Source organism: Phacochoerus africanus, chromosome 1, assembly GCF_016906955.1.
Source record: "Phacochoerus africanus isolate WHEZ1 chromosome 1, ROS_Pafr_v1, whole genome shotgun sequence".
Taxonomy (NCBI): domain Eukaryota; kingdom Metazoa; phylum Chordata; class Mammalia; order Artiodactyla; family Suidae; genus Phacochoerus; species Phacochoerus africanus.
In genome coordinates this window covers 125,563,180-125,575,814 of record NC_062544.1, presented here as the reverse complement: position 1 = coordinate 125,575,814, position 12,635 = coordinate 125,563,180, and the positions used below count along the sequence as shown (strand labels likewise).

The 12,635-nt window shown below is 40.8% G+C and overlaps 1 protein-coding gene across 1 annotated transcript; it reads right to left on the bottom strand.

Moving 5' to 3' along the window:
• Positions 1-33: 33 nt before the first annotated feature.
• Positions 34-12,306, bottom strand: C1H3orf49 (chromosome 1 C3orf49 homolog). Its single transcript, XM_047754473.1, has 5 exons — positions 11,733-12,306; positions 6,967-7,289; positions 3,491-3,615; positions 687-800; positions 34-231 (listed from the first exon to the last, which is right to left on the bottom strand). The coding sequence occupies exons 1-5, from the start codon at positions 11,912-11,914 to the stop codon at positions 34-36; spliced, it is 942 nt and encodes a 313-aa protein (XP_047610429.1). The 5' UTR covers positions 11,915-12,306.
• Between the last annotated feature and the right edge of the window lie 329 nt (positions 12,307-12,635).

Below are 12,635 nucleotides of genomic sequence, written 5' to 3'. Positions count from 1 at the left end.
ATGAATATAACTGACGCAAAATCAGGAAGAAAATCAGAAGCAGCAGCAGGTACATGGAAAACAAACATTTTTCAATTTATACTTCCTCTTGGTTCTCTTGGATATCCTCTGGAACTGCTTAGAAGACTGAAGAATTTCATCCCCTAGAAACTCACACTGTTGAAGCTCAGCATGTCTTTGGGCCAATAACTTCATGGATTTATCTGTCACTGTTTCTAGGAGGTCATCCACCTATGACAGCCAGATACAAAGAAACGAAGCCATGTGTTAGAAAGCCTTGTCCAAACCCAGGGAGGGCTGCTTTTCCGGAGAGATGAGTTCAGGAATTGGTGAATGTTTACAAGTCCCCAAGTATTATTCTAATTCAAGTCATATCAAACAGAGCTTGAAAACATACATTTACCACCCAGCGGTAAAGACATCTCCTTTCTTCTCAGAAGAAACCCATGTGTATGCCTTCATTTTAATTGAATTCAGTTAATATTTATTAGGCACTAAGCATCCTCCTCAGCAGCCTCAGCTATCTTGCAGCCACTCTCAATGTCCCCTCCACCCCAAAACAGGATTCCTTCATACTAATCATTCATTTCATTCCACATCCGTGCTGTCTAGCAGTTAAGTTGCATTTGGTTAAGCCCGACCCTTGCTGCTTGTGAAACACAAAAGTAAAACCCTTGGCCCACTACCTGCATTTGAAGCTTTCCTACGGTTAGATCTGATTTTCGGAGGATGTTTTCCACGCTATGTTTCTTTTTTTTAAGTGCTGGAAAATGTGGTCTCTTTTTTGATAAATACGGAACCTGTCGTAAAAATGCAAAAACACATCAGATTAGGAAGTGCCAACATTATTTCTGTGACTGCTTAAATAAGAATTCTTACCCTTGGGACATTCTCTTATAAACTGACCATTTGCCACGTAATAACATTGGGTTGGAGGCCCTATTCATACTACTCTCCACTCCCCAGGTATCTCATTTGAGCTCAGAGCTCTCTTTGAAGAGATCTATAAGGTGCAGAGAAAAGAGATTGTCTGGTTCTGAAATATACAGTGTCAGGGGGAAAAAAACAGGTCATTTGGAAGGAGAAGAAGAAGAAATTGCCTGTGCCACTGCTGAGCACAGTCAGAGTATGGGGATGTTTTGCCTCAGAAAGCTCATTATCACTGGATCCAGTTGTTAATTTGGTCTCTCTTCTGCAGGTTTCCTTATTTTCATGACAGACATGTCTCCAAACATAAAAAGAAAGCTCTGGGTTCTTTTCACTGCGTGCCTGATATTCTTCCTCTTCTCCCTGGCTTGCTGGTTACAAGTACCTGTGCTATTGGAAACCATTCCTAGGTCATGCTTCCTGGCTACTATGCCCTTTCTAGACTTATGGGGTTCAATCTTCCCTCCCCTTGTGCTTACTAATGAGCACTAGGACTATTGTGAGACCTACACAAGGTAGGATGTGGGGCCACATCTGGGTCTTGCCCTTTGCCTGGGTTTACAGCAAGTCTCCTGAACTACTGCTTTGCCCTACCAGCTTGCCAATAGCACTTGCAGGACTTACCCAATCCATCTAGAGTGGGGAATCCTCTTTTCTTCTCTTTCATGAAAACTAGTGCATTTTTTCTACTTAGCACTTACTACACGTGGTAATTATTTAAGTTATTTCTGTGTTTGCTGAGTACCACTATTAAAAAGTCCAGTGCCTAGCAAGGTAAGGCAGCTTTCATAAAATAGGCTCTGTTGAGGCTGGTGTGAACTGGAGAGAGCATGCCGCCTGCAAAGGTAGAGCCTCTGTGTGGCTCCTGCTCTTGTCAGAGGAAATGCAGGACTAGAGTTTCCAAGTCCTCCTGATTTTTGTTGGGAGTTATTCTAATTTTTAAATGTAGTCAATGAACTCAAATGTATTTTTGAGAACATTCTGAGAGCTAACATGCAGTGCCATGGTTTAACATCTCGCTCCTCTATCAAATTCTAGGTTCCAGAGGTCAGAACCAAGATTATCGGATCATCTTTGTAGTCCCAGTCCCCAAACCTAGAAATTTCCCAGCACATAATAGGAATACAATAAACACGAACCTAGTGCATAAGAGGCAAAATTCAAAACTAATACTAGGGCATGCTCTGGCCATGATACTCTAAAGCAATGATCAATAGAACTTCCTATAGAAACAGAAGTGTTCTTGATCTCTGCTGTCCAAAACAATGGCCACCGGCATTATGTGTTCACTGGGTACATACTGAAATGTACCAAGCGCAGCTAAGGGAATGGACTTTTAATTTAATTTAGTGTTAATTAACCTCAATAGTCACAGGTGGCTATTGGCTACCATATTGGACAGTACAATTAATACCTAGCACTCTAATTAGGAGGAAGCACTCCAGAGCCAAGGCTGGCCAGGTCTGAAGCTTGGCTCTTCCAATTATCTGGGCAAATCTCTCACTGCTATCACTAAAATGATGTCCTACTTATTGTAGTATTCTATTGCTATGTACCTTCAAGCGCTGTTGTAAGGATTTTCTGAGTTGATGTTTTTAAAGTACTTAGAACAGGGCCTAGAACATAGCTTTAAGCATATGCCTATTATATTTAAGTAATAATGATATTTCAGGGTCCTATGTAAAAAAAAAAATAGTCTGGGTAATTAAGGCTCAAATATATATACTTGCCGATAAGGATGAATTTTAGGTTAGAGAATCCTGGATTATCTGGTGCTGCACTATCTATACTATACATGGCTGCTTATATTTTAATTTCAATTAAAATGAAATTCAGTTCCTCAGTTGCACTGGCCACATTTCAAAGTCTTAAAAACCACACATGCTAATGGTTACCATCTTGGACAAATGTACAACTGCATCCTCACAGAAATTCTTTTGGACTACAGAGTTCCTCTGCACACAGCATGCATGATACACCAGATGCTAATACACTAATGTGATATTTAAACTGTTGACAAAGTCCATAGTAGACTGCAAACTCCACTCCTGCCCAGATTGTAGCCGAAGCTGAACAGTTTGAGCTCAGAAGTAGAGGAATCAAACCTGGCTAGCCTACTTTCTGTGTCCTTAATTCTGGGAGTGGAGATACAAGCAGTAGATTTAAAGGCTTTATTATGAGGGATTTGTGGTCAGAGAGAACTTGATTTTTACAACCTCCCTAAAATATGGTAGGTCTTTAGAGGCGAGTTTGTTTTTTTTTGTTTGTTTGTTTGCTTTTTGTCTTTTCTTGGGCCGCATATGGAGGTTCCCGGGCTAGGGGTCGAATCGGAGCTGCAGCTGCCAGCCTACGCTGGAGCCACAGCAACGCAGGATCCGAGCTGGGTCTGCAACCTACACCACAGCTCACGGCTACACCACAGCTCACGGCAATGCCGGAACCCTGACCCACTGAGCAAGGGCAGGGATCGAACCCTCAACCTCATGGTTCCTAGTCGGATTCGTTAACCACTGTGCCACGACAGGAACTCCAGAGGCGAGTTTGTTTTAGCTTAGTGTTCTACCTTTTGCATTCCTGAGGGGAGGGATGTCACAGATAACCGCTTGGTGGTTCTCCTGGCTCGAAGGAGCGTATTTCCTTGGGTTATCTCCTCTGTCTCTGCTTCTACAACATCAAGTTGTATAGTTGCTTAAAAGGCAGTGGGAAGAAAAAGAAGATTTTGAAGGATCACAGTTATAAACATAGTCTCCCTGTTAGAAAGTATCCTGAAAAGACAGCGTCATATGCTGCCTCAGTAGCTTTTTAACTTTGGGGTAAAAAATTTTAAATGAATTTGTTTTACACTTTCTCCTGAACATTTGCCTTTTCTTGTTGTCATAACCTCAGCAGTAACCAACTTTTTTTTTTTTTTTTTTTTTTTTGGCCATGCCTGTGGCCTGTGGAAGTCCCCAGGCCAGGGATCGAACCTACATCATACCAACGACCCCAACCCGCTGTGCCATAAGAGAAGTCCTCACCAACCTGTCTTGACAAGGTGATTGATTACCTGTCTTTGAGACTGCAGTTTTGCCCTGTCTTCCTTTTCCCTCTAACTCCTGTGGAATTCAAAAAAGTAACTCTCTAATGTGGAAGGCCATCCCTCAAGTATTTGCTATTGATTGAAGCCAAGCTTAATTTGACTCTGCAGCAAAGTGGCTCAAGGCTCTGTCATTCACATACCTTAATAATTTTCTCATATTCCAGGAGTCTAGGTAATCCTGGAGAGCTTAATATTTTTCTCTAGCAATTCAATTCTTAATACAATAAACATAAAGGAAATTTAAAACATTACCATAAATCAAAAACGAGTATCATACCTAGACACTGAGACTAAGACAGTAAAAATAAAACCATGTTATTGCCTATAGGAGGCACTAAACTTTAGTCACTTTTTTTTTGATTAAAATAGAAAAAGGCAAGAAATGAGACTTTCTCCTTGGTGTAGTCAAAAGGATTGATTGGGCCATTGGGGGGAAAAAAGTGTTTTGCACTTTGTGTTTCAGTGTTGTGATGCTGTGCGCAGCACTTAAGATCAACTCATGCTTGAGGTCCAATGATAACTACACCTAGGAACCATGGCTCCATATCTCAGTGACAGAAGTCCCACTTTCAAAGCAGATGCTCAACTCAAGGACTCTTCCCTCTCTCCACCCTCCCATGTTCAGCTCTTCACCACATCGTGCACCTTCTACCTATGAAGATTTCTCCCTTAATCCTGCCATCCCCACCACCACAACCAGCCCAAACTAACCTCATCCCTTGCCTGAATGAAAGGAAGAGCTTTTGCATCTGTTCTTGCCCCCTCCTCCAATACAGTTTCCACTCTCAGCTACCTTTTAAAAATGAAAATCAGATTATATAAATCCCTCAGCTTGAAAGTATTTGATGGTTTCTTATCCTCCTTAAGAAAAGTTCACATTTCTTCATGGGGCTTAGAAACACCCTTACCCTGCCTGACTCATCAACATTTCCCTGGCTGGGTTACTTTCATTTCTTTAATTACACCCAGCATTCTCTTGATATTGGAATCTGAACATGTTTTCCCCCTTCCTGAGCAAGTGTTCTCATGACTCTTCCCTTTTGACTCTTGTTGTCTTTCAGATCCCAACTGAGTTGTCCCTTCCTCAGGGAGCCCTTTTCTGAGACCTCTTACCTCAAGTTTACATCTGTGAGGTGTACCCATAGTGCTCTGTGCTTCCACTTTGCATCAGAAGTAATTATCTGCATAATGTTGGAATATTCCTCTGTGCTGTTCCTCCATGAGGGTAGGGACCTTGTCTGTTCTATCTGCTACTCTATCCCCAACACGGTGGTTGGCTTATAATAAGTATTTAGTAAATACTTGGTTTAAAAGTCTAATGAGGATTAAGAAGAACTCTCTTTTGGCCATAGCTAAGACAGGGTCATCAAGTTAGAGTCGTAGCCTGAAGGATGGGCAAGTTTCTTGGAGAAATCTTACTAAAGATTTGCTATTCCAATTAAGATGAAAAGAAGCCAAACTGCATGGGCTAAGGGGAAGATTTGGGTCCTCTCTTTTCTGCTGGACCATCCAACTCCAGCCCCATTGGTATAGTATGTCCTCTTTGTTGCTATCAACAGACATAGGCAGGTCAATCCATACCAGGTAATTGCTAGATGCTTGGATGCTTGTATTAGTGACCACCTCTCAGAAGAGAGAGTTTGAAAGGGCTATCAGTTAGCTGGAAGCCATCAAATTTTTTTTTTTCTTTTCTGGAAAAACCTGGTTTGCAGCCTTTATGGCTGTGTCAAATTTGACATTATGTCTAGGTTTCCTTACCTATAAACAAGGACTCTGCAGGTTTCCAGATGCTGTGCTGTAAAGGGCATTAAAAACCTGCAGAGGATATTTATGGCAGTGACCCTCTTCCTTATGACATTGTAGTGATAGACACATGATATGGTGGGTTTTTCAAACACATAGAACTGTGTGTGTGGGGAAAGAGTGAATCCTGTGTAAACTATGAACTCTGTTAATAATAATATACTAATATTGGCTCATCAATTGTAACAAATTTACCAAACTAAGGCAAGATTTTAACAAGATGGAAAATTGTGAGGATGGGAAAAGGAGACAGCATATCTACGGGAACTAACTTTCTGTGTTTTCTGCTTAATTTCCAGTAAACCTAAAACTGCTCTAAAAAAAGATCTATTAATTTTTAAAAGTTACAGAGGAGAATGCAAATAGTAGTGGTATAGTTAGTCATCGCTCATAGGACTCCCCCAAAACAGCATTACTACATTGCAAAAAAAGTTCAAATGTTGATTCTTCACAAAAAACAAGGGAAGTAGATACAAGAAAACTTCCTTTATGACTCACCAATCACGAATTTTTAAAAATAGAATTCTCACCATACTTTCCTCTGTTCGAAGTAGTCATTTGAAAGTGTGACTCAGTACTTTATCCAGAAACACAGCAAAATTGGCTTACTATCATTTATTTTTCTAATCATGTGTGTATACGTATGCATTGAAATAAAAACTGACTTTAGACTGATTAGACCACTGACTGCCTGAACTGGGAGGAGCCTCAAAGGCAATCTAATTCGCAGCTTTTCAAAATGTATGTACATACATGTCACCGGGGAATCTTTCTAAAATGTAGATTCTGACACAGTAGACCTGGGTGGGGCATGAGATTCTGCATTTCAGACAAGCTCCCAGGAGATGCCATGCTTTAGGTAACCAGAAAATCCATCTTGGGAGTTCCCATAATGGCTCACTTGGGGCACTGCTTTGGCTAATATCCATGAGAACTCAAGTTTGATCCCTGGCCTTGCTCAGTGGATTAAGGGTCTGGCATTGCTGTGGCTGTGGTGTAGGCCAGCAGCTGTAGCTCCAATTCGACCTCTAGCCTGGGAACTTCCATATGCTTCGGGTGCGGACCTCAAAAAAAAAAAAAGAAAGAAAAAGAAAATCCATTCTAATTTCATTTTTCCTCTTGGCTTTGACACGCAACCACATATTGCCTTTGATTACCATTCTGTGAGAGCTTTCTCATTCTTGGTTTAGTAAATAACTTGGGTGATGGCAGCTCCTTGACGATTCTGGGAAGAAGGCTCTGAGTGTTTGAAAGGAGGGTTTCCTTATGAGGAGTGGAGCCCCCTCTGCAGACACTTGCTGGCTTGCTTCTGTGCTTGCACAGCAGCATCCTCCCCAAAACAGTCTTCACTTTCTTCACCAAATTTTTTTTCGGATTTCGCTGGCTTTCATGAAATTTCATGTCACTGTCACTGGATGATTCCTCTTTGGGGACCAATACCTTTTGTTTCACTAAGTTGGTAGACACAGCTCTATGCCATCTGAACAAAATAAAAATAATTAGCATCAAGGATACTATAAAGTGAAAAATGAATCACTTACATTGTGAAACTCTGCTGCAAATGTGAATATATACTTCCAAAAAAATAAAACTGAAGACCAAACATCAAATCACAGGAAAAATAAAGCCAAAGCAACTACTTGGTGTTTTGCTGCCTAACTCTAGAAGAATATTCTGGCCTCTATCTAATTTAACCTTCATAGCAGGGAGGGTATATTATTATCTTCATTTATCTAATGAGTAAACTCAGACAGAGACTAATTGATCCAGCATAGAATGCAGATTTTAATCTCAGTTTGTGACTGTCAGAATATATGATCTCACATGGGCAGGTTGGCTATGGTTGGAGATAGTTTTTGCTGGATTTGGTAGTTCCAAGGCTACAGTGATGAGAGATGAGCATCCGCTAGGGTAGTCAATGAAGAATAGAGTCTCCAGAGTTCCTGTCATGGCTCAGTGGTTAACAAACCCAACTAGCATCCCTGGCCTTGCTCAGTGGGTTAAGGATCCGATGTTGCTGTGAGCTGTGGTGTAGGTCGCAGACACGGCTCGGATTCCCGCATTGCTGTGGTTCTGGCGTAGGCTGGTGGCTACATCTATGATTGAACCCCTAGTCTGGGAACTTCCATATGCTACGGGTGCAGCCCTAAAAGACACACACACACACACACACACACACACACACAGAGTCTCCAAGGTCCTATAAGCACTATATTTACATAGAATATTCATGTAGGGAGAATAAGTCTAAATGTATGTTTCCCAAAGTCCAAATAGCCATAGACCATGATCATAATTTCTGCATATTTTTGTAATAAAAATAGGTAATATTTCTTAAGAGACTTTTGTGTGCTAAGCACTGATCTGAATTCTTTCCTGGGTATTGTAATTTAATACTCCTACTGTCATCTCAATTTTACAAATGAGGAGATTAAAACTTGGCAAGATTAAGCAATTTATGCCCAATCTGACCCCAAAGTTTGTGCCTCTATCTTCTGTGCTAGGTGAAGATTATCCATGCCATGATAGCCTTATTTACCTAATATTCTTCCTTAATTAACTGTTTTTTTGTTAGTTTTATCCAAAGCAATAATATCCATGAAATCCCAGGGAATTTTTTTAGGCTGTGCCTGTGGTATGCAGAGGTTCCTGGGCCAGGGATCAAACCTGAACCATGACAGTGACAACACCAGATCCTTAACCTGCTTAGCCACCAGGGAACTCCCTTTTATTCCCCCCAACCTAAGGATTTAAGAAAAATAACCTTTTTATTTTGAGATTATTGTACTTTCACATGCAGTGGTAAGAAAGAATACAGGGAGATTTTCCGTATATTCTTATATACCCAATTTTTGCCAGTGGTAACCTCCTGCAAAACTGGAATACATGACCACAGCCAGGATACGGACATTGATACTGTCAAGACACAGAACATTTCCGGCACCACCAGGATCCTTCCTGTTCTATAGCCACACCTACTTCCCACTCACCCCCACATTTTCCTTAAACCCTAGCAACCACTAAGCTGTTCTCCATTGTGTCATTTACAGCCTTTCAAGAAGGTATTATAAGTAGAATAAAATAGCATGGAGTTGACCCTGGAACATGGGTTTGAACTACACATAATTTTTTTTCAGTAGTACTACATAATGCAAGGTTGGTTGAATCCATGGATGTGAAACCTTGGGTACTGAGGAACCACCAATGGAGGACTGACTTAAGTTACCCATGAATTTTGGACTGTGCAGAGGGCTGGCATCCCTAACCTGCACTTTGTTCAAAGACCAACTGTATCATCTTTTAGGATTTACTTTTTTCACTTAGCATAATTTTCCAGAGATTCATCCACATTTTTGTGTTTGTCAATCACCTGTTCCTTTTTATTGCTGAGTAAATAGTCCACAGTGTGGATGTACCACACTTCGTCCAACCATTCATTCATTGGAAGACATTTGGGATGTTTCCAGTTTGAGGCTGCTATGAGTAAATCTATTATAAACATATGAGTACAGGTTTTTATGTGAACATAAATTTTTATTTTTCTTGGTGAAATCCCAGGTTTTTAAAATCACATTATGTTATATTTATAATACACACAATCAACTTTTCTTTTTTTCTTTCTCTGCACCCATGGCATGCAGAAGTTCCCCTGCCAGGGATCTAACCCTAGCCAAAGCAGTGCCCCAAGTGCAATGACAACACCAGATCCTTAACTGCTAGGTCACCAGAGAATGCCATGCAATATGTATTTTTAATGTGGATATAAATAAATTCATAACTATTAAAAATGTTCTTCATGTACAACTTGAAATATCTCAAGTCCCACCAGCATCTCAATACTATTCTCCAGGAAAACACTGTTCTCAACTGAACCTAACTCACTCAGCTTCTCTATAATTATGCATGAGAAGTAATTTAGCCCAGGTACTGGAGTTAAATGGTTTGGTTCAACCCAGCAGCACAGTTCATAGCCATGTGATCTTGGGCGTGTTATTTAACATCTAGAAGCTTCAGTTTTATCATTTGAAAATAGGTACATTATTCTCAGAAATGTACAAATAAAAAAATAATTTAGGTGCTTGGAACTTGATAAAACATTTGATAAGTTTGTAACATTTGTTACCTTTGTGGAGCAGATCTGTGTGGGGAAAATTTAAAGGGAAGAAGGCAGCACAAGCTAGAAGTCAAAAGAAAGGAGTTCTGTGGGCTAGCAGCCTCCCCTCTGGGACCAAGGACAAAGAGTTCTGCCAGCTGTATACACACAATCTCAAGAGGGTGCTATTAACATTGTTAGTATAGTTGTGCTTAGTTACTAAGATAACTAACATTCTGGCAAAGGCTGTGAAACGTCCTAAGGAAGGGATACCGTTTTCTAATTTGCCCAAAGATCATTTATAGGCCAGGATTAATCTCTCATAGACCCCTATGAGAATCCTCTAATGAAGCCATCAATTTCTACGACCATAAATACACACACACAGAAATAAAAGCTTAGTAAGTTCAAGAACCCCCAAGGCCATCTATGTAATCTCCTCAGTTAAAAAGCCCAGCTCCAAGCAGTTTCTGATCTCTAGAAATCTGGAGAATGCATCTCTCACTCCTATCCCCCACACCCTCATTCCCAATCTATTTATAACACGATTAACAAAGGTGATTCTGCTCTAGGACCTAGGAAGAAAACAGTTGCAATTTCTGTTATGAAAAGAATTCTTTCTTTCCTAAGTTTTAAGAATCTCAATTGGTTGTGAATTTATTTGGTTGTACTGCCTCTCCTTTTAAGCCCTTATTTCTCATTGACAGTGGAAATCTCTGTATAATTTCATTTTGCCCTTCAAAGCTTTAAAGTCGGGTCTTTGAGGCTCTGGGCCTCAAGAAAACACATTTTGACCTACCTGAGCTATTGCTTACAAACCTGGTAAGAAAGAAGCCAAAAGAAATTGGAAAATAAACCATCTCACTGACTTAAAGTGTATGCACATGGGGAAATACAATTAGTACATATTTTAGGAGACAACACTGCTGGGCAAGGGAACCGAAGGGGCATTGACTATGGACTTGTCTTGAAAAATGCACTAGTGAATTTTCAGAATAATATTATTTGTTGTCTAAAATTATGAGATGGAACTATTAACTTAGTATCTACTTATTTTAGCACAATATGCAACACTAAAACTCACATGCAGGTAGAAAGAAAAGTTTTTCTTTTTGCTTTTTTTGGCCACCCCACAGCATATGGAGTTCTCCAGCCAGGGATCACATCTGAGCCACAGTTGCTACCTAAGCTGCAGCTGTGGCAACTCGAGATCCTTAACCCACTGAGTGAGGCCAGGGATTGAACCTGCATCCTCAGGAACATTTGTTGGGCTCTTAACTCGCTGAGCCACAATGGGAACTCCAACAATGAAGACTTTTTAGGAGTTCCCGTTGTGGCACAGTGGAAACGAATCCGACTAGGAACCATGAGGTTGTAGGTTCGATCCCTGGCCCCGCTCAGTGAGTTAAGGATCTGGTGTTGTCGTGTAAGCTGTGGTATAGCTTGCAGACCCGACTCGGATCTGGTGCTGCTGTGGCTCTGGTGGATCTGGTGCTGCTGTGGCTGTGGTGTAGGCTGGCGACTACAGCTCTGATTAGAGCACTAGCCTGGAAACCTCCATATGCTGCAGGTGTGGCCCTCAAAAGACAAAAGGAAAAAAAAAATAAAGACTTTTCTAATCACAAAATGAAGCTTCCCCGTGGCACTAGATTTCTGGATCCAATATATAAATGTGGTCCCCTCCCGCTCAAAGCCATACAGAGACTTGCGTTCTAAATACAATGATTCAAAAGAGATGCTACCTTTTTAAATAATCACAAAGAGTATTGTTTCATGCAAAATCCAAAGAGTCTCACTTAAGAGAGAAGAAAATGAGTCCCAATGTCCTACCTTTCAATCCCTTTCCTTTTGAATGAGCCGTTTTTTTTTCTGGGTTGCTGAAACCTTCGATACTGACCAGCTCTTCCACAAGCAAACTTAAAGGGCTCTGGCTTATAGAGCTGAGGGCGGTCCATTGCTGTCACCTTCACCTGCGGTAGCCGTTTTTGAATTTCTTTGGCTTTTGAGTTCATTAACTTCAAAACCAAATTGTCCAGTAACTGAGGCACTTTTAACTTCTGGGCTGTTTGGGGTAAAGTATGTAGGAAATTTTTGGAATGGCTTCCTTATTCCCTTCCAAGTGTTAGAGACATCATTTGTGGGACCAGCCCTGTTTGCCACTTCTCAGAGGTCACCAGTGATGCATTTGACGGAGGAGTGGGAAATTCCCTTTCTTGTTGTGGATGCCTGGGCAAGGCAAATGCGGAACAGGTGACCTGATTGTCTAACCACTTCCATTTGGGTTGGTGATAAAATAATCACCAATTGATTATCACCTTCAGATGTGCATGTTTGCATTCCAAAGAGGGAGGGCAGAAACAGAATTCCAAAGGGGCCAGCTTTTGTTTGATCTTTCAGCTAGAGCTGATGGTCTCTCTCTCCAATTTTTATCTGTCCTTTTCAAAGTACACCCCATGGAATGTTTTATCATATTTGGTATTTTGCGGTGGACTCCAAAACATGTGGCTGAAGACGTTCACCCCTCTCTTCTAACATTTCTGGAGAAATAAATTCTGGCTGGGTTGGAACTTCTCACCACAAGGTGGCAGCAGACACTAGGATTTAGTACCAGCCCTCTCTGGTGCTTTGAGTTTTTCAGTCTGAACTAACCAGAAACTAAGAAGGAAAACTCAAGAATTACTGTTTTCTGTATTTATTTATACTTGGTAATCTTGAGCTGGATTCTCAAACTTT